A 25518-nucleotide genomic window follows, 5' to 3' on the forward strand; every position below is an offset into this window, starting at 1 on the left:
GTATGGCTACAATTCTGGCAGGCTACCCGACTTAGTATTGATTAAGACCAGTAACAAGGCATGGGTCCAAGAACTGATTTGTTAAAAATTCTTGATCTGAAAAGTCAGTAATTGAAAACAATAGCCATATTTTTGTTTCTCACTTCAGATGTAGTTGGTCACTGTCCTGAAAATAAATGGAATACACCTTTGTTGAGAGTGTTCCTGGGTCTTGTAAGTGTTTGAGAACAATATATTAATCTTCTTCTCGGGCTCCATATTCGGCAAGTCATCAAATGCATTTCTGTCAAAAACTCAAATTGATGTAAACAGATATAGAATGTAACTTCTTTAAAGTAAAACGCCAGATAAAGTTACTTTGGTACATATTCATCACATTGGAATAACCACAAAACAGTTTTTTCCACACTTTATGAAATAATTAACAATATAAACCCTAATGGTACATCAGAGACAAGTTACATTTCGATTTCTCTCCATAACAATTCACATCCAACTCTCAGTTTACAGCTAGCTAAAGAAAAACATAAACCATATTTGTTCGCAGATGTTACTGAAGTAGAATGTTTTGCATCATATACTTAGTCCATTTTGCTAAGTTTTGTCTAGTCTCTTATAATAAAAGGAGATAAATAGACATGACATAAAAATATGGGTCTCCAAACATCAAACTAAACCACTAATATTAAAAAATATGCATTACCGGTGTTACTGTAAAGGTACATTCCCGGTTGGACAGGGATATGTGATGACCTCAATAATGGGAACCAGGAAATAGCGGATGAACTATTACATAACATCAACTTTATTAGATGGCAAAACTGGGAGAATACTGTTGAAAAACTAGACTTTTCAAAGTCAAGCCGACAAGCCTGGTCCCTACTGTGTAAACTTGGAGGCACAAATCCACCTGAACATAGAAAGGACGAAATATCTCCCAACAAGGTTGCATCCCGCATAGTTTCTGTGTCTAGAGCTCCACGAGATAGAAAGCACACAACAAAAGTGAAGAAGGACTTAAAAACATTAAAAAGGACCTGTGCAATGGACTCAGAATATTCATCAGATATTCGTATCGAGGAGGTTACCAATGCCCTGAAGAAGGTTAAATCAGGCAAAGCTCCGGGTTTCGATGGTATCCGCCCTGAGTTCCTCATACATGTTGGAGCCTCCACAAAACGATGGCTGGCTAAGTTCATTACGGACATTCTCCAAGTGGGTAACATTCCTCCCTCACTTAAACGAGAAAAGATTATCGCAGTCTTGAAACCTGGTAAACCAGGCGATAGACCAGAGAGTTACCGCCCCATTGCACTTCTCAGTATGGTCTATAAATTACTAGAAAGACTGCTCCTCAACAGAATAGGCCAAACTATACTCAAAAAAATCCCTATCGAACAAGCAGGATTCCATCCCTATCGCTGCTATACAGATCAAGTCCTATCACTGACAAGATATATAGAGGCGGGGTTCCAGAAGAAACATAAAGTAGCTGCAGCATTCATAGACCTAACAGCAGCCTATGATACAGTTTGGAAACAGGGGCTCATGTACAAATTAATCTGTGCCGTCCCCTGCAAGAAGATAACCAACCTCATTGATGATATGTTGTCAAGTAGAACCTTCCAAGTAATAATGGGGAATGAGAGAAGTAAACAGATGAAACACAAAATTGTTAAGGCTTTCGTGGCCACTTGTTGACAAACTGCTTATTGGCTTCTGTCTCGGGTTCTTCGGCCGACGTTCATCTAATGATTTTTCTGACGTTTTGCCAGCACGAGTGGCTGGCATTGTCAAAGCTTCACCCTCCATTGCCGGTGGTGAACTGGAGCTGAGCTCGCGGCCACAGACTATATGTACCTGGCGCGCCAACGTCCGAGGGCTTCTCCGCGGTCATTTCCGGTGCGGTTCTCCTCTTGCTACCTGCGACGGTCATTCGCTGCAGTACAGGAAGCCAGGATCCGTTTACCTTAAGGCTTTCCTATTTCTTGTTGACACTGTTCGCGTGTTTTTGTATTTCTACAGCTCCTCTGAACAAGCGCGTGTGATAGTGCTTCTCTACAGCCAGAACTTCCGTGTTGGCGAATTTTATTACGTGGTCGGTCTCATTCGGCCGTGGCAGAGCACGCACTGAATGAGACCGACCATGTAATAAAATTCGCCAACACGGAATTTCTGGCTGTAGAGAAGCACTATCACACGCGCTTGTTCAGAGGAGCTGTAGAAATACAAAAACACGCGAACAGTTTCAACAAGAAAGAGGAAAGCCTTAAGGTAAACGGATCCTGGCTTCCCGTACTGCAGCAAACGACCGTCACAGGTAGCAAGAGGAGAACCGCACCGGAAATGACCGCGGAGAAGCCCTCGGACGTTGGCGTGCCAGGTACATATAGTCTGCGGCTGCAAGCTCGGCTCCAGTTCACCACCGGCAATGGAGGGTGAAGCTTTGACAATGCCAGCCACTCGTGCTGGCGAAACGTCAGAAAAATCGTTAGATGAATGTTGGCCAAAGAACCCAAGACAGAAGCCAATAGGCAGTTTGTCAAACAGATGAAACTCAATAATGGACTCCCACAAGGCTCTGTCCTTGCGCCCCTTCTTTTCAGCCTTTACATCGCTGACATGCCTGCAACCAGATCACTCAAATTTGGTTATGGTGACGGCTGGGCTCTAGCAACAGCCCACAGAAATACAGAAACTGCCGAAGATATCCTTACGAGTGACCTAGGGATTCTCAGCGAGTACTTTAGAAAATGGAGGCTACAGCCTATTGCTACAAAGACGGAAGTATCTGCCTTCCATTTGAACAACAAAATGGCCAACAGAGAACTACAAGTCTATCTAGACGGGAAATTACTAAATCACAACAAACACCCAAAGTACCTTGGGGTTACCCTAGATAGGACACTAACATTCAAAGAACACCTAACAAAAACTGCAGCGAAACTTAAAACACGCAACAACATATTGCAGAAGCTCTGTGGCACCACTTGATGCTCCACAGCATCTACCTTAAGAACATCCGCACTTGGCTTGGTGTATCCAGTGGCAGAATACTGTGCCCCTGTGTGGCTCAACAGCAAACACACACACATGGTAGAAAGCCAACTTAAAGCAACAATGCGTATTATATCAGGCACAATCAGGCCAACTCCTACAGTGTGGCTGCCCGTTCTCAGTAACATAGCCCCTCCTAACCTGTGCCGAGAACACACTCTGGTTAGAGAATTTCAAAAAATCATGACCAACCCTCAATTACAAATCCATGAAGATACTCACGACATCCAAGGAAACTGACTCCGGTCTAGGCATCCTCCACTAAAGACCGCACAGGCTCTGCACCAAACCAACTTTAAAATAAATGACCGGTGGAAAGAGGAATGAGAGAGCAGAACAGCAGTAAACTGCCACAGTATACCATGCATCTTTAGTAAACCAAACGGATTTGATTGCCCTCTCAAAGTTTGGTCAACTCTTAATCGTATCAGAACCAACTGTGGGAGATGCACCGACTCCTTACACAGATGGGGTAAACTTCCTTCGGCCGCTTGCGACTGTGGCGCTGAGAGACAGATGGTCAAACACATCATGCAGGAATGCCCACTAAGGGCATATGAGGGTGACCCACAGGATTTCCTAATGGCGACCCAAGAGGCAATCGACTATATATTATTTAAGCTGGATGTCTGCTTGTGATTGCTCTTCTGTGAGTGTAAATTTACAATTGGCGGTGTCCTTATATACAAACTGTTACTTATTGCTCTGTTTATAAATATGTTTTTTCTTTTAATCGAGTTGTTTCTGGTATATCAGGCACAATCAGGCCAACTCCTACAGTGTGGCTGCCCGTTCTCAGTAACATAGCCCCTCCTAACCTGTGCCGAGAACACACTCTGGTTAGAGAATTTCAAAAAATCATGACCAACCCTCAATTAAAAATCCATGAAGATACTCACGACATCCAAGGAAACTGACTCCGGTCTAGGCATCCTCCACTAAAGACCGCACAGGCTCTGCACCAAACCAACTTTAAAATAAATGACCGGTGGAAAGAGGAATGGGAGAGCAGAACAGCAGTAAACTGCCACAGTATACCATGCATCTTTAGTAAACCAAAAGGATTTGATTGCCCTCTCAAAGTTTGGTCAACTCTTAATCGTATCAGAACCAACTGTGGGAGATGCACCGACTCCTTACACAGATGGGGTAAACTTCCTTCGGCCGCTTGCGACTGTGGCGCTGAGAGACAGATGGTCAAACACATCGTGCAGGAATGCCCACTAAGGGCATATGAGGGTGACCCACAGGATTTCCTAATGGCGACCCAAGAGGCAATCGACTATATATTATTTAAGCTGGACGTCTGCTTGTGATTGCTCTTCTGTGAGTGTAAATTTACAATTGGCGGTGTCCTTATATACAAACTGTTACTTATTGCTCTGTTTATAAATATGTTTTTTCTTTTAATCGAGTTGTTTCTGTAATTTTTACTGTGATGTTATGAGCCATACGCTAAATAAATAAAATAAATACTGGAAAGGTGCAAGGCACATGGTAATAAACGGGAATTGGTAATATGCACCCTTACTGCTGCACTGAGTTTGTGAGAGTTGAACTGAGAGTCGAACTGTGAGAAACTTAGTTTAAGTAATAATAGTTATAGGTAAAAGAAAATTAGGTTCCGTTCAGATTGGTGTGGTAATTTACGTTGGAGATACTCCGGGAATGCCAGATGGCTGCTCGTGATGTCAGAGCGGACAGGAGTTTGGAAGGCAGTGGGGTATGCCACAGACTGAAATTCTGTCATAAAAATTCCTGCTGGATGCACATCAGTGCAAGCCATGAAAAATGTGTACTATGCCCAAGCAGAATCACTACTAAGATATGGTTTGATTCACCACCCAGCAATAGCTGTTTTATTGCACAAAAAAGAATTATAAGAGCCATGGAAGGCTCAGCACCTCGATCTTCATGCAAACCCTCATTTAAAAAGCTTCATATTCTTCCATTACCGTGCCTATATATCCTAGAAACAATGATGTTTATAAGGAAAATCATAGATGAAAATATCAAGATTGCTCCAAAAAACCAAAATATCCATTCATACAACACAAGGAATAATCAAGATTTACATATGCAGCTTTCACATACAACACTAAAACAAAAAGGACCCCTGCAATCAGGGAAAAAAACTGTATAACAAACTACCTAAAAAAATTAAGGCAATAACTGGCATGCATAAATTCAAAACTGCAGTGAGTGACTATTTGCTACAGAATTGCTACTATAGTGTTGATGAATTTTTATTTACAATGTAGATATGTGAAAAACTTAAATAGTTTATACAATTAAGGCCAAAATAAGAAATGTGTACATGTAGATTTATCTGTGTATTATATGTGGTCTATTACATATATGTGTGTGTCTGTATAATCAAGGCCGAAAGTATGAAATGTGTGCGTGTAAAATTTATTTGTGTATTTGTGAAATGTTCTTCCCATATGTTCGAGAAGGAGGGAAACCTCACATTAGAAAAATATTATAACAGCAAGAAGGTGGATCGTGTTGTACGATTGATTACAGCTGTATCACCATCTACTATTCCCCAGAATCACACAGATGTTGTCTCATAACACAGAGCTTATTTCAATGCACATATTTTTATAAAGACTTTTCACTACCTCTGTGAGGTGAGGCCGATATCCACAGCCAGGTGCAATCTTCCGTATGCTATCACAGCTCACACCGTTGAAAACCTCGATGCAATAAAGGCTGTACAGGCTCCTAGATTAAAGAAGCTGTTACTTCTGAGGAACAAAATGAGTTTAGATCAGGTTGTTTGTGCACAGACAATGTGTTTGTAAGAGCATTATACGAGGCATATCGCAAAACTGAGGTCTGGTGACCAATATTTAACTGACGGTAGGTGTGAATGAAGTTTCACAAATGCAGAACTGTCTACTGACTCTTTAAGAACCTACAGTAGTGTCGGTTTGAACCAATGGTCGTTTACCACTCAATGAGAACAGATTGCGATAGCCGAGACAATCGTAGATCCCACCAGACGTGAAGTGTGTGGCGTGATTAGATTTTTGCTGGTTATGCTTAATGTATGGACCTGAAATAATGAGTGACAAACAAGTTTGAAAATGTTGAGAATATCAAAATGGCAGCACAAATGTTCACAATGAACAACTGAGTGGCAGACCCAGTATTAACATCATTGATCAAGTGAAACAAAAACTTAGAAGTGATCTGGTTAATAAATTCCAAAATGTTGCTCAAACCTCAAGTTACAGGATTGTTACTGTACAGCTGGGATATCACAAACAGTGTGTGAGGTGCATTCCAAAAATGCAGCACAAAGATCAAAGAATGTGTAGTGCATGGCAGTTTTTGGAGTGCTATGGAAAAGACATTGTTACAGGCGACGAGATGTGGATATCCAACACTGACACAGAATCAAAACAACAGTCAAAGCAGTGTTGGCATTCAAATTCAGCCAATCCAGAAAAGTTTAAGCAATCTCTGTTCTCAAATCGAAAAACGATGGCTACCATTTTTTGGAACGAAAAGGGTGTCCTTTTGACTGATTTCCTTGACTGTGGGCCAACAATTACAGCTGACGTATAATGTGAAATGAAATGTTGACCAAACTGAGATACATGACCCAGAATTGACGATGCGGGGAACTGTCGTCTGGCACAATCCTCTTTCGTCACAGTGCACTCCGACACACTGCTGCCAAAACTGAACAGAATATTCAGGATTTTCATTGGGAACTATTTGATCACCCTCTGTACAGCCCCAACCTTGCACGAAATGACCTCCTCTTCTCGCATTTGAAAAAGAGGCTGGGTGGACAGCAATTTCAAAATTCTGATGAACTCTAGTGTTACTAACTGGTTCAATTCCCAGGCTCAGACTTCTTTGCAGAGGGGTTAAAGAAGGTGGTGCTGTGCTACAGAAAGTGAACAGATATGAACAATGATTATGTGGGAAAGTAAAGTAAATACACTACTGGCCATTAAAATTGCTACACCACCAGAGACAAGGAATTGAACCGACAGGAAGAAGATTCTGTGATATGCAAATGATTAGCTTTTCAGAGCATTCACACAAGGTTGGCGCCGGTGGCAACACCTACAACATGCTGACACGAGGAAAGTTTCGAACCGATTTCTCATACACAAACAGCAATTGACCGGCGTTGCCTCGTGAAACGTTGTTGTGATGCCTCGTGTAAGGAGGAGAAATGCGTACCATCACGTTTTCGACTTTGATAAAGGTCGGATTGTAGCCTATCGTGATTGCAGTTTATCGTATCGCGACATTGCTGCTCGCGTTGGTCAAGATCCAATGACTGTTAGCAGAATATGGAATCGGTGGGTTCAGGAGGGTAATACGGAATGCCGTGCTGGATCCCAATGGCCTCTTTATCACTAGCAGTCGAGATAACAGGCATCTTATCTGCATGGCTGAAATGGATCGTGCAGCCTTGTCTCAATCCCTGAGTCAGCAGATGAGGACGTTTGCAAGACAACAACCAAACGGCGTTTGTAGCAGCATGGACTATCAGCTCAGAGACCTAGGCTGCAGTTACCCTTGACGCTGCATCAGAGACAGGAGCGCTTGCAATGGTGTACTCAACGACGAACCTGGGTGCACGAATGTCAAAACTTCATTTTTTCGGATGAATCTAGGTTCTGTTTACAGCATCATGATGGCGGCAACCGTGTATCGCGACATCACGGTGAATACACATTGGAAGTGTGTATTCGTCATCGCCATACTGGCGTGTCACCCTTCTTGATGGTATGGGGTGCCATTGGTTACACATCTCGGTCACCTCTTGTTCGCATTGACGCCACTTTGAACAGTGGACATTACATTTCAGATGTGTTACGATTCGTGGCTCTACCCTTGATTCGATCCCTGCGAAACCCTACATTTCAGCAGGATAATGCACGACTGCATGTTGCAGGTCCTGTATGGGCCTTTCTGGATACAGAAAATGTTTGACTGCTGCCCTAGCCAGCACATTCTCCAGATGTCTCACCAATTGAAAACGTCTGGTCAATGGTGGCCGAGCAACTGGCTCGTCACGATACGCCAGTCACTACTCTTGATGAACTGTGGTATCATGTTGAAGCTGCATGGGCAGCTGTACCTGTACACGCCATCCAAGCTCTGTCTGACTCAATGCCCAGGCGTCTCAAGGCCGTTATTACGGCCAGAGGTGGTCATTCTGAGCACTGATTTCTCAGGATCTATGCACCCAAATTGCATGAAAATGTAATCACATGTCAGTTCTAGTATAATATATTTGTCCAATGAATACCCGATTATCATCTGCATTTCTTCTTGGTGTAGCAATTTTAATGTCCAGTAGTGTATTTAGTAAAATATTACTGCCAATAAAAACCTTTTCTCGTGAACTTATTTTTTGATGAGCAAAAGGACCTCGGTTTTGGAATACACCTGATAGAAAAACACAGCAAATGAATAAAAATAAATAAATATTAGAATACTGGAGTGAGAGGTATCCGGAGAGCTGACTCGGACGGGGCACCCGTGCCACAGGCTGTCGGAGGAGACGTACACGGCAGAGGAGGTGCGGGAGCTGCTGTGCGGGCTGCGCGAGGCGGTGCGCGCGGACGTGGAGGCGGAGCTGATGAGCCACGGCCGCGCCACCGCGCTGCTGCTGCGCCAGCTGCTGGCCCAGGCTGAGCGCTGGCACCTGCGCCTCTCCGCTGACATGTCACAGCTGCAAGACAGGTGCGGTAAACTTACTGTGTTATCAAAATCTTAAACGTGACTGCAAAACAACAAGAGGTTGAAAAATCAGTCAACCAGTTCCAAGTAAAGGTTTATTAGCCCTCGACCTAGGTTTTGATATTTGTAAAAATATCGTCTTCGGAAGTAGTGGGCCATGTTACATCACGTGATGTTACATTAGATTAGATGAAGCCAAGTGGCTCTTATCGTAAACAAAATTGACAAAACGAGAACTAACACAACCCATGTCTTTAGATATCAGCCAGATTACAAATATCTTTATTTCAGAATGAATTCTCTCTGATAAATGCCCATAGTTAGAGGCTCTTGTGAACATAATATAGTAGTAGGTGTCACAGGATAAAATATTTGCATGCATGGCATTTACATTTATTAATTCTTTGCTACTAACTCTGCTCACAATAACTTTTGCAGACAGGATCCACATATACTGCTGGATGTACCTATAATATTATATTAATGTACGAGACATATTTCGGGAGATATGATGTCGTAAACATTAAGTACAAGACTAGACACTGCATGGTACTTGTGTGGGTACGCAGCTGTAAATAAATACCTGGTTTCTACACTATTTATTTGATAAACACATCCTGTTACAATCAAATTCGGTTAGTGACATCTTCAATGTTATTAATATGTCAATGCTATTAATTTATATTAATGCTTTTTAGGTCAGGACCACCTATTTGCAACTGGATAAAGAAAACATTTGTTTTGCCAGTTGCAGCTCACCTCAGTTTATTAATGCATTGTCAGTGGCCTGAAGTACACATACATTTTCATTTGTATGCGGTATCTTTAAATCTCATATTCTGTCATTTTACATGTAAGTTATGAACATTTCTGATGTAAGCACCTTTTTCTTAATGTGTGTTTTATTACATATGGTGTATGTTGATATTGTTATATATGTATTCCTGCAGTGTTGCTGATGAAACTGTTGTTCTCCCTGTCGTATGAAACTCAATTTTCAGCCCACAGGTCACAAACTGTATATGAGGTCTGTTCAAAAAATTGCAGAACTTTATCCACAAAGTTTTTCTACTCTTACCTTTTACTTACTTCGCATGGTCTCCTTTGAAATACTCTTCTGCACAACTGATACTCTGCTCCCAATACCGTTTCCACTTCCAGAAGCAGTCTCGGTATACCTTTTGCTGGATAGTGTGAGACCATGTCAGCAAATTTTCTTTTATCTCTTCTATCCCATTGCAAATGTTTGTCCTTTCAAAGGAGTTTTCAACTTTGGGGGAAAAAAAAAAACATCTGCAGGAGCCAGGTCTGGAGAGTATGGAGGTTGAGGCAGCACAGTGATTTCGTTTTTTTTTTTTTTGCAGTAGTCACTCACCAACAGGGATGAATGTGTGGATGCATTATCGTGATGCTAAGGCATGAATTGTCTCACATTTTCTCGCAAGTGTCGCAACGTGTCGCGATAGTACTATCGATTGACAGTTTGTCCCTGTGGCACAAATTCGTGATGAACTAATCGTTCAAAGTCAAAGAAAACTATCACCGTGGCTTTCACATTTGAATTGACCTGACGAGCTTGTTTTGATCCTGGAGAACCTTTCCTGACTCATTGTTAAGGTTGAACCTTGTTCTCAACATCTTAAACATAGACCCACATCTCATCAGCAGTTACGATTCTCTTAAGGAACATTTCATTCTCATTTGTGCGATACTAAGCCTCTTCACAGATTGCAATGTGAAGTACTTTCTGGTCTTGATGTAAGACGAACTTGTTGGCAAGACGATGCGTTGCATGATGCTGTGTCACGATTTTGTGACATGATCCAACTGCAACGTTACATTCTTCTGCAATATCTCAGACAGTTAGTCTTTGATTGGCTCACACAATTTCATTGACTTTTCTGACACGAGTGTCTGCAGTAGACGTGAAAGGGCGTCCTGAATGAGGGTCATCTGTAACTTCTGTCCGGACATTTTTAAACCATAGGGACCATTCGTAACACTGAGGACAGCTTAAGCCTCATCTCTGTAGGCTTCCTGGATCATTTGGCGTGTCTCTGTAAATGTTTTCTAGTGTTTCACACAAGATTCAATGCAGACACGTTGCTCCTCTGTCTTTACCACATAGAAATTTGCAAACTGTGTGACGCAATGTTCTACTTATTACAGCACTGAACAATAACTAACAGACATATGACAATGAAACATCCAGCAATTACACATTAAACACGGGCAAGTGCAGGGATGCCAACTACATTTTAGTCCAACACACCATTGGCATAAAATTTCAAATGCTGCTGAATTTTTTGAACAGCTCTCGTACACTGCCCACTATGTTAAGTTGTTGCCCACTATGTTAAGTTGTTTAGTGTTATACCAGCAAATTCCCAGTTCTTTAAATAATCAAACTCCCAATTATAAAAGAGCTTCAAGTGTCTGATTTTTTTTTTTACAAATTAGTTAATATGTTAAATATTTGTCTTTAAGTGTGTAAGCAAGAAAAAGTTTAGAAAAGGTTTGAAATTATACCTAAAGTTCATTGGAAGTTGCTAAGTGCTCTCATTATGAAACACTGAGTAATTTACACACCATTGTAAGCAAAAGCTATATTTTCACTCATCGCAGTGTTTACGACATCATATCCCCTGAACTATGTTTTGTATAGTAATATAATTTTGGAGGTACATGCATTGATATACACTGATAAGCCAAAACATTATGACCACTGCTCACCATGACACTGGATGCTGCCTGGTGGCATTGCGGGCATGTGATGCAGTAAGAATAGTGCGTAAGTGAAACACACGGACAGGGTCACCGTAGTGATGATATGGGCTGCAAATAGGGAAATCCATTGATATAAGCGATTTTGACAAAGGGAGATTATTATTACACAGAGCCCCTGAATGAGTATCTTGAAAACAGTGAAGCTGGTCAATTGTCTGTGTGTTGCTGTTGTGAGCATCTGTGGAAAGAGGTAGAAGTACAGTGAAACTACTATTAAGCAATAAATGGTTGGATGTCCACGACTCTTCATAGAACATGGGGTGCTGAGGCTTGTCTGCTCTGTAAAGTATGATAGATGGTGATTTGTGGCATCTCTGCTGTTTTGGAGCCCACCGTTCAGTGTACACTGTCGAACATGCAGCTCCGTAGCAGACCACCCGTACGTTTTCACATGGGGCCATCGGTATTTGACTGTCAGTCACTGGAAACACGTTGGCTCTTCGGATGAATCACATTTTTGCTACACTACATCGATGGACATCTCCACAAACACCGTCCTTGAGCCGAATGACAGCTGGAAACGTGCAGCGTGCCACAGACTCAGGCTGGTGACAGAAGTATTATTCTGTGGGAGACATTCTCCTGAACTTGCATGGGAATTTTGTAAGTATCATAGACAGACTGACAGCTGCGAACCACCTGCATCCCTTCATCTTCAGCAATACATCAACATCTTGGAGCCAGAACCACACTATAGTGGTTTAAGGAGCATTGTAAGGAACTCACTTTGACATCTTGGCGACCAACCAAATTCACCTGATATAAATCCTATGGAACCCAACTGGGTTGTTCTCAGGTACCATCACCGCGTAACAAACTATCAGCCCTTTATTTACTCAAATTAAATTACCTGTGCATAGACATCTAACTCCACATACCTCCACAAACCGACCAACAAACTGTTGGATCCCTAATATTTAGAGTCAGTGATATATTTTGTTCCAAAGACAGACAAATAAGCTGTTAAGCAGCTGATCATAGGAGTTTTGCTTACGTGTAAATAGTGTCTGCAAAGTGTGTTGTCAGTAAAGTTAATTGTAAAGAAGTAATAAATTAAGGTGTCATGGGTGATGTGGCAGTTTTACTGCATGGACAGCTGAAATTTATTAGGGTTATAACTTTGCTTCCACCATTTTGCAATAGCTGGCAATAGCGGAAAATGATGGTGCAGGTGGTAAGTCGTAAGTGCCATACAATAACACCATCAAAATATTGGTCAGTTTTTGATTGAATCATAAAGTTATTCTTGATTGAATACATCAACTTACGAGCCCACTTCTCATTATTTGCGGGAAGTTTTAATTTTCAATGCTGCAAGAATGGATATTATGACATTAAAAATTTGTATGACATGGGAAAAGAGAAGGTTCTTGAAACTACTGAAACAGATGGAAACCATCACAGGAGATCATTATCAAATGGAATTGATGTGTTTGAGCTGAGCTCTGAACAGCCACAGCATATCGTTAGACGTGAGAAGGTGATTTTGCAGCGTTACAGTACTCGACCCCATGTCACAAAACCTATAAAAACATACTTGCAAACAATGAAATAGGAAGTCATACCCCACCTGCTGTGTTCCCCAGACATTGCTCCCTCTGACTACCACTTTTTTCAATCAATGACACACGATTTGGCTGACCAGCGCTTCAGGTCATACGAACAAATGCAAAATTGGATTGATTTGTTGATTTCCTCAAAAGACAGCCAGTTCTTCAGCTGCAGCATTCATATGCTGCCCAAAACATGGGAGAAAGTAGTGGCCACTGTTGACCAATCCTTTGAATTTTAATTTTTTTTGTAAGTTTTACACAACAAAGCATCGAACTTTGAGAAAAATCTCAAATACTGTATGAATTAAGTCCGGGTATTTTGTGCACCATCGCTTACAGTTTCTAACTGTAATACTTGTCTTATTGTGTTAAACTTTTAACATAAAATTAAATCTGTTAGTGAGTAGATTGAAACAGCATTTTAAATTTGGTAAATAATTATGGGAAATATTGAAAATTGAATTTTTTTTTTGTCCCTACACAATAACTAGTAACAAGTTCTGGGTTAGCATTTTAGTAATATAATAGTGTTGCCAACTGTGAGAAGTATTTTGAGATGTCTATGGTCAAACATTATACAGGGATAGTCAAAAAGGACTTTACAGCTTTGGAATGATAAAGAAATTTATTGAGAGAACTTGCAGAATTGGTAGACGCGTCATTTTGTAGCAACCAACCTCAAGTTTCACATAAAATTGTCAGGTGCCATTTTGGTTGGATGTAACTACCATTTGTGATGTAGCAAACATGCCACATGCCACCCCACACTCACTGCAGCAAATTGGGCATAAGTTGTGCGACGTCAGAGTAGATTTGATTTTTCAAGTCGTTAGAATGTTTGGTCGATAATGAAACTCCAGTGTTAGAAATAGAGTGATGTCAAGTGTGGGGAGTGAGGTGGGAGTGCAGTTGGCCTGTCATAGCCAGTCCACACCTGGGAATTTGATTACTGAGGAAATCTCAAACATTCATGAGGAAATGAGTTTGTGAAGTGTCTGACATCTTCACTGATCTGTGGAATTAAAAAGTTTTCAAGCATATCCAGATACACAGTACCAGTGACACGCAGGGAAACTGTCGATTTATTGTGTCGCAACGAACAGCCCGTCTCAACAAAGCTCTTATGCCCAACCCTGACCCCTTGCCACAAGGATATGATCCTTGTGGAAGACCTATCCAATCCACCAACTCGTCACTACATATTCCAGTCCTGACACAGACGTATCCTACCCCCATCAGACACTGAGCCATCTGAGAAAGCAGCCGTGTCATACGCCAGCTCTGCTGCAATTATTGGACAGCTTTTTATACTGGTTTGACTACCAGCCAGCTGTCCACCAGCACGAACACCCACTGCCAAACTGTGGCCGAGAGCAAAGTAGACCACCGTGCCATGCAACGTGTAGCTGAACATAACACGCTAGATTTCAGTGGCCACTTCCACTACCTTAGCCATCCAGATTATCCCTTGCCCACCAGCTTTTTTGAACTGTGCAGATAGTAATTATCCTTACAGCACATTCTCTTACCTCGGAAGTTATCCCAGCCTCAGCCTGTTGTTGATGTGGTCTTCAGTCCTGAGACTGGTTTGATGCAGCTCTCCATGCTACTCTATCCTGTGCAAGCTTCTTCATCTCCCAGTACCTGCTGCAGCCTACATCCTTCTGAATCTGCTTAGTGTATTCATCTCTTGGTCTCCCTCTATGATTTTTACCCTCCACGCTGCCCTCCAATGCTAAATTTGTGATCCCTTGATGGCTCAGGACATGTCCTACCAACCGATCCCTTCTTCTAGTCAAGTTGTGCCACAAACTTCTCTTTGCCCCAATCCTATTCAATACCTCCTCATTAGTTACGTGACCTACCCACCTAATCTTCAACTTTCTTCTGTAGCACCACATTTCAAAAGCTTCTATTCTCTTCTTGTCCAAACTATTTATTGTCCATGTTTCACTTCCACACATGGCTACACTCCATACAAATACTTTCAGAAACGACTTCCTAACACTTAGATCTATACTCAATGTTAACAAATTCCTCTTCTTCAGAAACGCTTTCCTTGCCATTGCCAGTCTACATTTTATATCCTCTCTACTTCGACCATCAACAGTTATTTTGCTCCCCAAATAGCAAAACTCCTTTACTACTTTAAGTGTCTCATTTCCAAATCTAATTCCCTCAGCATCACCTGACTTAATTCGACTACATTCCATTATCCCCGTTTTGCTGTTGTTGATGTTCATCTTATATCCTCCTTTCAAGACACTGTCCATTCTGTTCAACTGCTCATCCAAGTCCTTTGCTGTCCCTGATAGAATTACAATGTCATGAGCGAACCTCAAAGTTTTTATTTCTTCTCCATGGATTTTAATACCTACTCCGAACTTTTCTTTCGTTTCCTTTACTGCTTGCTCAATATACAGATTGAATAACATTGGGGAGAGGCTACAACCCTGTCTCACTCCCTTCCCAACCACTGCTTCCCTTTCATGTCCCTCGAGTCTTATAACTGCCATCTGGTTTCTGTACAAATTGTAAATAGCCTTTCGCTCCCTGTATTTTACCCCTGCCACCTTTAGAATTTGAAAGAGAGTATTCCAGTCAACATTGTCAAAAACCTTCTCTAAGTCTGCAAATGCTAGAAACGTAGGTTTGCCTTTTCTTAATCTTTCTTCTAAGATAAGTTGGTTGTTGGTTGTTTTTGGGAAAGGAGACCAGACAGCGAGGTCATCGGTCTCATCGGATTAGGGAAGGACGGGGAAGGAAGTCTGCCGTGCCCTTTGAAAGGAACCATCCTGGCTCTAAGATAAGTTGTAGGGTCAATATTGCCTCACACATTCCAACATTTCTACGGAATCCAAACTGATCTTCCCTGAGGTTGGCTTCTACCAGTTTTTCCATTCGTCTGTAAAGAATTTGCGTTAGTATTTTGCAGCTGTGACTTATTAAACTGACAGTTCAGTAATTTTCACATCTGTCAACACCTGCTTTCTTTGGGATCGGAATTATTATATTCTTCTTGAAGTCCGAGGGAATTTCACCTGTCTCATACATCTTGCTCACCAGATGGTAGAGTTTTGTCAGGACTGGCTCTCCCAAGGCTGTCAGTAGTTTTAATGGAATGTTGTGTACTCCCGGGGCCTTGTTTTGACTTAGCCTGTGGTAACATATTGTCCCCCCACACCTTCACCCAGTAGTTTGGGGGTTGTTTAGGATATTTGTTGCAAAATTTATGCTGAAGAGTTACTGCAGAATTGGTTTCACAAAACAAAAATACACGGCAAGCACACTCCGCACTAGTGAAAGTATCCATTTTAACTGTGCACTAGGTTGGTGATCCTGGCTGTGGAAAGGATTATTGGCACACTACGTGAAACAAACTTGAGGTTGTTCACTACAAAATAACACATCTACTGATTCTGTAAGTTACCACAATAAATTTCTGTATCACTTCCTAAATTGTTAAGTCCTTTTTGACTCACCCTGTTTGTGGTAAGTCACTGTTATCTCACTATCCGATACTATACCACGACAAATGGCCAACTGTCCATCTGTCGGCTGTCAGTCCGTCCCTCCCCACCCGGTTTCCACCAGAACAGCCTGACTGGCAGCCTTCTGTTTACTCACTGCAGAGAGCAACTGGAGCAGGTGGCAGCACTGGAGGAGACGGGAGTGGCTCCCGAGCGGCCGCTGCCAGCGGGCGGACGGCTAGCCCCGCTGGGCACGGATGGCGGCCGGGACGCTGGCGGGGCGTCCGCACTGCTGACTGCGGAGGTGCGGCGACTGGAGGCGCACTGTGGCTCCCTGCAGGAGCAGCTGGAGGAGGCGCGCCTTCTGGTGAGTGCAGAGTGCGGACTCTGTCGTGGGGTATCCTCCACCCATTTTTCACCTGTTGTCAGGTAAACTAGTCCTACTTGTTACAGAATAAGCCTCGGTAACTCCACAGTTTTGGTGGATCGCCACCTGGGAGTACTGTTGAAAAACTTATCTTTAAAATGTATAGCCATAACCTTCTTTTTAAGTTCCTAACTGGAAGCTTACCAATCTTCAGTCCCATTTCTAAGGTCCTGTCACAGATGATCAGATATCTCACAGTCTCTAATTATATTTACTGAGAGTTAGTTAGTATGGACACATGCAGATCATAATTGTTCTTATTTCTTCCTAAGTACAGTATAGATGAAGTGAACAAACAGGGGGTACCCAAACAAAAGAAACTGGAATAACGTTGCCATGGGTGGAGCTTGTGCTGTACGCATTTCTGCCGCAAGGAGTGTATAGCACAACTCATTGTCAGTTCAGTGCCACCTGTGTTGTCGACCTGGCTTTTTCTGTTCATCTGCAGTGCTTGTTTTTGCTAGCGCTGTTTTGTTCTTGTTTCATTTTTTAAGATGGCAATATTAAATGAACAATGTGCAGCTGTGAAATTTTGTTTTCTTCTTGGTAAAAATGCTGCTGAAACTGTTCTAGTAAAAATCCTGCTGAAACTGTTCTAGTAAAAATCCAGCTGAAACTGTTCTAATGTTGAAAACAGCTTACCAAGATGGCACTATAGGAAAAACTCAAGTGTACAAGTGATTTGCTCGATATAAAGATGGTGACGTGTTAATTGATGACAAACCTCATTCTGGACATACATAAACTGCCCGAATCAACGAAAAGTTTGCCTCCTGGTCAGACCGTCAATCAGACCTTTTATTTGGAAGTGTTAAGAAGATAGAGCAACAGTGTTCATCAAAAAAGACCCAATTTGTGGCAGATAGGAGATTGGGTCTCCCACCACGACAACACACCTGCACACACAGCCATCTCTGTCAGACAGTTTTTGCCTAAAAATGGCACTGTTCAGCTGCCCCACACAACGTATTTGGGCTGACTTGGCTCCATATGACTTTCTTTTATTTTCTCACATGAAAAGGGGCGTAAAAGGACACCAATTTGGAAAAAAAGGGTAAATCCGTCAGTCATTTCTAAAGATTACTACAAAAAATGTTTCGAACAGTGGAAGCATAGATGGGACAAATGTATTGGTTGTAAGGGAGAGTATTTTGTAGGGGGTAAGGTTGTTTTGTAAAGAATTTGAAAATATATAGCTTTTAAAAAATAATTCTGGTATTTTTTGGGTTCGCCCTTGTATGTTGTGTCACATTCATTTACATAGAAAAAGTCTCAGCACTGTTATTAGTCACAAATATTTTTCAAATGACCCAAAACATATATTCTGCAATGTAGGAAAAGATAGACTGCTACCTGCACATTAATGTGCAGACAGGAACATTTAAAAGATACTTACATGTGAGCTTTGTGGCCACAGCCTTAGTCAGAAAAAGAAAGAGAAACACACACCATTCATTCACAAAAGCAAGCACATCTCACGGCCAACTTGATCACTTCAAACCAGAATGCAACCGTCACATGGCACAGAAGCAGCAATCTGGAGGGGGCGGGGAAGGAGGAGGGAAAGGAATAGCAGTGTACGGGTGGGGAGGAGGGGGGGGGGGGGGGGTGAGGAACTAGAAAGCCAACAGAAACAGCATCAGGAGATTGTGGGACAGAGAGGTGAGGAAAAAAAGGGAGCAAAAAGGAGAGGAGCAGGGAAAGATGGATGGGTGTGTCAGCAGATGGCAGCAAACAAAGTTGGAGATGAGAATGGGGAAGGGGTGATAAGACAGGGGGGGTTGAAACCGTTAGATGAAGGGTGTGGGGACAATATTCTACCATAGGTTGAGGCAGGGATAATTTTGGGACTGGAGAATGTGTTGTAAGGATAACTACCATCTGCGCAGTTAAGAAAAGCTGGTGATGGAGGGGACGATCTGAATGGCTCTGGTAGTGAAGCAGCCGTAGAAATCGAGCAAGTTATGTTTGTCAGCACGTTGAGCCGCACCGTGGTCTACTTTGCTCTCGGCCACTGTTTGGCAGTGGGTGTTTGTTCTGGTGGACAGCTGGTTGGTAGTCATGCCAATATAAAAGCTGTGCAATGATTGCAGCAGAGCTGACTTATGACATTGCTGCTTTTGCAGGTGGTGCAGCCTCTGATAGGATAGGATAAGCCTGTAACAGGACGAGAATAGGAATTGCTGGACCAGTGGATTGGACAGGTCCCGATCTTGGGTCTTCCTAAGGGATATAACGCTTGTGGCAAGGGGTTGGGAGTGGCAGTGGCACAAGGATGGAGCCCCAAACACTCCGCCAAACAGCACTCCTCCCTCCCCCCCACTTGCACACTTCTATCTCTGCCCCTTCCTCACTCCGTCCAGATCACTCCTTCCATTCCACACGATAGTTGCATTCTGACCCGAGCTGCCAGAGTCGACAGTCCTGTGCGCGTGAGGTATGCTTGCCTGTGTGAATGTTATGTTATGTTATGTTATGTGGTTTATTCATCTCATTACATACAATTTTCAAATCATTTGATTTGATGTACAGGAGACATGTCAAGGTTTACAAAAGAAACTTTTTTCACTTTTTTAAGAGAACTACAAAAGTTTACATTATATTTTACATTTCTAAGTTACAGCTACACATGTACATAAAATAATAAATGTATTACAATCCCTGTGAATGATGTGTTTATCTCTCTCTTTTTCTGCTGAATGCTGTGGCTAAAAGGTAATGTGTAAGTGTCTTTTAACTGAGCCTGTCTGCAACTTACTGTGCCATTTTTACGATAAGTAGCAATCTATCTTTTCCTACATTGTTGGTATTCCAACCTGGAGTTTCCACTGTTTGGAAACACACATTCTGATTGTCTATTATTCATTACTATAAAATATGTTCTCTCAGCTCAGTTCACACGAACAGAAATGCAACTGAAAAAATTCCCGAGGCTGGGCTAAAGAACAGCCGCAGACTAAAAGTGGAATGAACAGAATGAATGAGAGCTCAGACTGGAGGAAGAGTTAAAACCTAAAGCAGACTGGCTGAAAATGGAGTGGGTGTTGGTCCTATAGAGACTCGAATTAGGATATCACTTAACTTTGTTAATTTATAATAGTTAACAAATTCCAAAGGTCAGAAAGTTCATCTTTTATTGGCCATTGATTTTGTCAGTGTATTTTATTTGTATATTATTTCTTATGAGCAGTATCTCTTAGGCTAAGCAGTACACATTTATGCCTATGCAGTGGAAATCCCAGATTTGTGACTATGGGATCCATCTTGTATGATAAAATTTAGTTATTGAAAATTTAGTAACTTCTAAATAGACACTCTCACTCCTTACTGGAATCAGAAAAATGTGGCTGTCAAAAGTATATCAACATATCCTGAAAAAATTATAGTCTTTTGCTATAATTGACACAGAAAGTTTGGACCAGATCAAATCTTTAAATAACTCTATCTTTTAAACTAATTAACGTAAACCCTTTACTGTAAATAGTTCTTTTTTATTTGGAAGTGGTCTTTCTTTCAGAATTTACCTATTAGCTCATATGCTTTTCCCTTCATCTAACTGTACAAAATTTTATAACTACAATAACTTTTGATTTCCATTGTTTCTGACAAAACTAATTAGCTCATTGCAAATGAGACAACAAACTGAATGACCTGAATAACAAAGTTATGTGGGGGGAATTTGTTTCTACTGTTTTGATAATATGCATCCTACGTGCTTAATGTAGTAAATTTAACACTGGAATTTTGAAAAGAAAGTTAGTGAAAATTTTGTATAGACCTTAATACATGAAATAGGAGGGCATACACAGTAGCACGGTGCATATCAACCTGCTTTGTTACAGAGAGAAAAGATGAAACTGCATTTCCAGCTGTGTGACTGGGAGAATACTGAGCAAGGTGGTGCAGTGGTTAGCCCACTGGACTTGCCTTCGGGAGGACGTCTGTTCAAACTCGTGTCCGGCCATCCCGATTTAGGTTTTTCGTGATTTCCCTAAATCACTTCAGGTCAAATGCCAGGATGATCCCTCTGAAAGGACACGGCCTACTTGCTTCCCCATCCATCCCTAATCCCACGGAACTGATGACCTCATTGTTTGGGTCTACTCTACTGCCTGCCCTCACCATGTCTCAAGTATCAAATTAATCTTTTCCCCACAGGCGTGATATAACCTTGCCTTTACAGTTGCAGTTGATAGATTATTGGCAGAAGGTGATGGAACAACTCCACTTAAGTAAGAGTCCACTTCAGACTCAAGTATGTACATTTTCACCAACAGAAATCTGCTCTTGTTGGAACAGAAAAAAGGTGACTTTGTTTCCCTTAAAAAAAAAACTCTGACAAAAAGTGGGGAACCAGCTACCACAATCTTCATTCCACCTTCCTAACTGAAAGTTTTGGCGTACAAAAATATTTGCGCTCTTTTAACGTAGAACATTCTGAATGCTTTTAGCCAGTCTCTGTTTGTGGTTAAGCCCTCATAGACAACATCTCGCTGTCTATATATGTCTCTCTCCTTTGTCCCATTGAGTTACAGTACACTCCACTGCAACTGTGCCCTCTCTCACTACTTACTCTGCCTCCTTTTGTCCTCTGTGTGGGCTCTAATCTCTCTGATTTTATCCTCATGGTCTCTTCGCAAGATATACGTAGGAGGGAGCAATATACTGCTTGACTCCTCGGTGAAGGTACGTTCTTGAAACTTCAACAAAAGCCTGTACCGAGCTACTGAGCGTCTCTCCTGCAAAGTCTTCCAATGGAGTTTATCTATCATCTCCGTAACGCTTTCGTGATTACTAAATGATCCTGTAACGAAGCGCGCTGCTCTCTGTTGGATCTTCTCTATCTCTTCTATCAACCCTATCTGGTACGGATCCGACACCGGCGAGCAGTATTCAAGCAGTGGGCGAGCAAGTGTACTGTAACCTACTTCCTTTGTTTTCGGATTGCATTTCCTTAGGATTCTTCCAATGAATCTCAGTCAGGCACTTGCTTTACCGACAATTATTTTTATATGGTCATTCCATTTTAAATCACTCCTAATGCCTACTCCCAGGTAATTTATGGAATTATCTGCTTCCAGTTTCTGACCTGCTACATTGTACCTAAATGATAAAGGATCTTTCTTTCTATGTATTCACAGCACATTACACTTGTTTACATTGAGATTCAGTTGTCATTCACTGCACCATGCATGAATTCATTGCAGATCCTCCTGCATTTCAGTACAATTTCCCATTGTTACAACCTTTCGATATACCACAGCATCATCCGCAAAAAGCCTCAGTGAACTTCCGATGTTATCCACAAGGTCATTTATGTATATTGTGAATAGCAACGGTCCTATGACACTCCTCTGCGGCACAGCTGAAATCACTCTTACTTCGGAAGACTTCTCTCCATTGAGAATGACATGCTGCGTTCTGTTATCTAGGAACTCTTCAATCCAATCACACAATTGGTCTGATAGTTGATACGCCCTTACTTTGTTCATTAAACGACTGTGGGGAACTGTATCGAACGCCTTGCGGAAGTCAAGAAACACGGCATCTACCTGGGAACCCGTGTCTATGGCCCTCTGAGTCTCGTGGACGAATAGCGCGCGCTGGGTTTCACACGATCGTCTTTTTCGAAACCCATGCTGATTCCTACAGAGTAGATTTCTAGTCTCCAGAAAAGTTATTATACTCTAACATAATACGTGTTCCAAAATTCTACAACTGATCGACGTTAGAGGTATAGGTCTATAGTTCTGCACATCTGTTCAACGTCCCTTCTTGAAAACGGGGATGACCTGTGCCCTTTTCCAATCCTTTGGAATGCTACGCTCTTCTAGAGACCTACGGTACACCGCTGCAAGAAGGGGGGCAAGTTCCTTCGCGTACTCTCTGTAAAATTGAACTGGTATCCAATCAGGTCCAGCGGCGTTTCCTCTTTTGAGCGATTTTAATTGTTTCTTTATCCCTCTGTCATCTATTTCGATATCTACCATTTTGTCATTTGTGTAACAGTCTAGAGAGGGAACTACAGTGCAGTCTTCCTCTGTGAAACAGCTTTGGAAAAAGACATTTAGTATTGCAGCCTTTAGTCTGTCATCCTCTGTTTCAGTACCACTTCGGTCACAGAGTGTCTGGACATTTTGTTTTGATCCATCTACCACTTTGACATAAAACCAAAATTTCTTAGGATTTTCTGCCAAGTCGGTACGTAGAACTTTCTTCACCCAAATTAACAAACACACACAGAGCCACTTTACCTCTCCCACCATCACTGTTCCCTCCTTCTTTCTCTCCCACTGTCAATGTCTCCTCTCTCTTCCATTGTCACTGTCCCTCTTCTTCTCTCTTTCGGCACAGAAAAGGGCAAGGTGAGGAAGCAGAATGAAGCAGCTGGCTCCTCACTTTTCTGTCATTTGCCTTTTCTGTGCTCTGACAGGGGCATTTTTTCCACTCTCCCAAAGTGGTCCAACTACATCATCAGTTACAGTTGCAGTGAGCACAGGATTATCAATATTGGACCGTGGGTCAATGCAAATGTGTCACCTGGTCAAATGAATCACATTTTATAGGTAAGTGAGCACTGTATCAAAACTGGGGTGTTTTTCTTATTGTGGGTTGATTTTACGTCATCGATGTATTGCGAGATTCCGAGTCTTGACTTGTTCCCTGTAACAACGGCTATCTTCTTTTCCTAATTTCCAGGTTGCCATCTTGTTTTTTCTTAATGTTGTAGTTCTGCTATGCGGTGAATATATTTGACTGCTGACATCTTTTCTGATTGTAGAGGGGTGAGGGCTATAAGAGAGCATCTACATTTAAACACTCACTACGAAATCACAAAACATGGTACCAGTTATTCTTCTGTATTCAAATAAGTTCTCAACTCACAACAACTGACAATTAATAAAGCTTTCTAGACACATGTTCATACAAGATGCTTCACTGCTTCATCAAAACCATAAGCATGGCACAGAGTCTGTATAAAAACATTCATTTTTATCTAGTGCTCTACATTTGTCACAAGGCTCCTTTCTTCTTTGGAGTCCACAGCACGCCCCATGCACAACAGCAAAGTGCAAGTGACCCCTCACTGGCCAGTCCAAATTACTCATTCAACGTCGCTTTCTGCGCTGTGCCCGTAATTTTCTTTCTCATATCTGCATCCAAATTCCAACAAACCGGGAACAGTAGTTGTTGTTTATGCTGCTACTAACTAAAGTTGCAAAATTTGCAATTTCACACACACACACACACAAACACACACACACACACACACACACACACACACACACACACCATGCAGTGCATAGTTTTAGTACAAGGAAAGTGAGACATGTTGCAATGCTTTATAGCAATGTGTACCACTACAGTGGCAAGTGATAGATAAGTTTTCTCCCCGTCACTCAGCCGTAGCCAAGCCAGCAGCACCTAATGTTGCTGTACAGAGCAAATAAAGAACTGCGAAGTAATTTACAGAGAAATTAAATATTTAAACAATGTTACAAGACTTTTCCAGATTATGTAAAACTATGAAAATGTTAAGTACCTACATCTACATCTACATCCATACTCTGTTATGGCGGAGGGTACTTTGAGTACTTCTAGAGGTTCTCCCTTCTATTCCAGTCTCTCTCTTTTTTGAGTCTCAGAGTGATCCACTGATTAGTTGCCACAAAAATCCACATTTTACAAAATTTCAAAAGTGCATATTATTAAAGCTATAAAGTTGTACTTTTGCAGTTGGGTTCAATTTTATATAAAAATATTCTGTACAGGTTTTCATAAAGGTGTCTCTATAACTTTTTGAATCATTAGGTAAATACTTATTTTTGTATCAATAACTGTAAAAACGAGTTACATTAACTAACCTTTATAATGAATATACAAAGCTGAACTGGCATCACTGTTTTAATTATATGTAATAATGGAGCTGTACAACTGCAAGATGATAATGTAATTTGGTCAAGACACAGAAGTTAGAAGAGAGACAATTTGGCAGTCACAATCTACCCTCAGTTCCACATGAAAAATTCTGTGAATTTAAATTTAGGAGTTATCAAACTGAGATTTTTAAAGAACATAAACAGGGTACAGTTTTACATAGAGAAAAACTGGGAATTTGTCAATCTTCACCTGACACTGATGTAAATAATTTTGTAGTAAAAAAGGGAGCTATTTGAGCACTTATGCAGGCATTGGAAGTGATCTATCTCCAGTTGTTCCGTTTGACATCTGCACCGAGACTATATAAAGACCGACCTGTCTTCACCTAAGAGGTTATTTGACTGTGTCTGCTGAGCCTCGAATGGTGTTAAAAATGACTGGCACAATTGTTTCAATCAATTTAACTGTCGTCCAGATTTAGTGCAAATGTGTGAAAAGAACTTTTGGGTCAATGATTTTGTGGAAAGCCTGTGTTTCATTTTAGATGTTTTGTTCTGTGTCCCACCCATTGCGTTATAGAAAACCATGTGGTAAGTGGTGTACTTTATTCCCCACTTTTAAGGTG

At 41.6% G+C, this 25518-nt stretch overlaps 1 protein-coding gene across 2 annotated transcripts in view; it reads left to right on the forward strand.

Annotated features, from left to right (window-relative positions):
* LOC126428439 (leucine zipper transcription factor-like protein 1) overlaps positions 1-25518 on the forward strand; it is a 59741-nt gene that overhangs the window by 4646 nt on the left and 29577 nt on the right. For both annotated transcript variants that reach the window (XR_007576831.1, XM_050090365.1), the window contains exons 3-4: positions 8584-8778; positions 16748-16952. Coding sequence is in view for 1 of the 2 variants with exons in the window: in XM_050090365.1 (XP_049946322.1) it covers positions 8584-8778; positions 16748-16952 (400 nt within the window). In the remaining variant the exon portion in view is untranslated. The remainder of the gene's footprint in view (positions 1-8583; positions 8779-16747; positions 16953-25518) is intronic.

This window comes from Schistocerca serialis, chromosome 12 (assembly GCF_023864345.2).
Source record: "Schistocerca serialis cubense isolate TAMUIC-IGC-003099 chromosome 12, iqSchSeri2.2, whole genome shotgun sequence".
NCBI classification, from domain to species: domain Eukaryota; kingdom Metazoa; phylum Arthropoda; class Insecta; order Orthoptera; family Acrididae; genus Schistocerca; species Schistocerca serialis.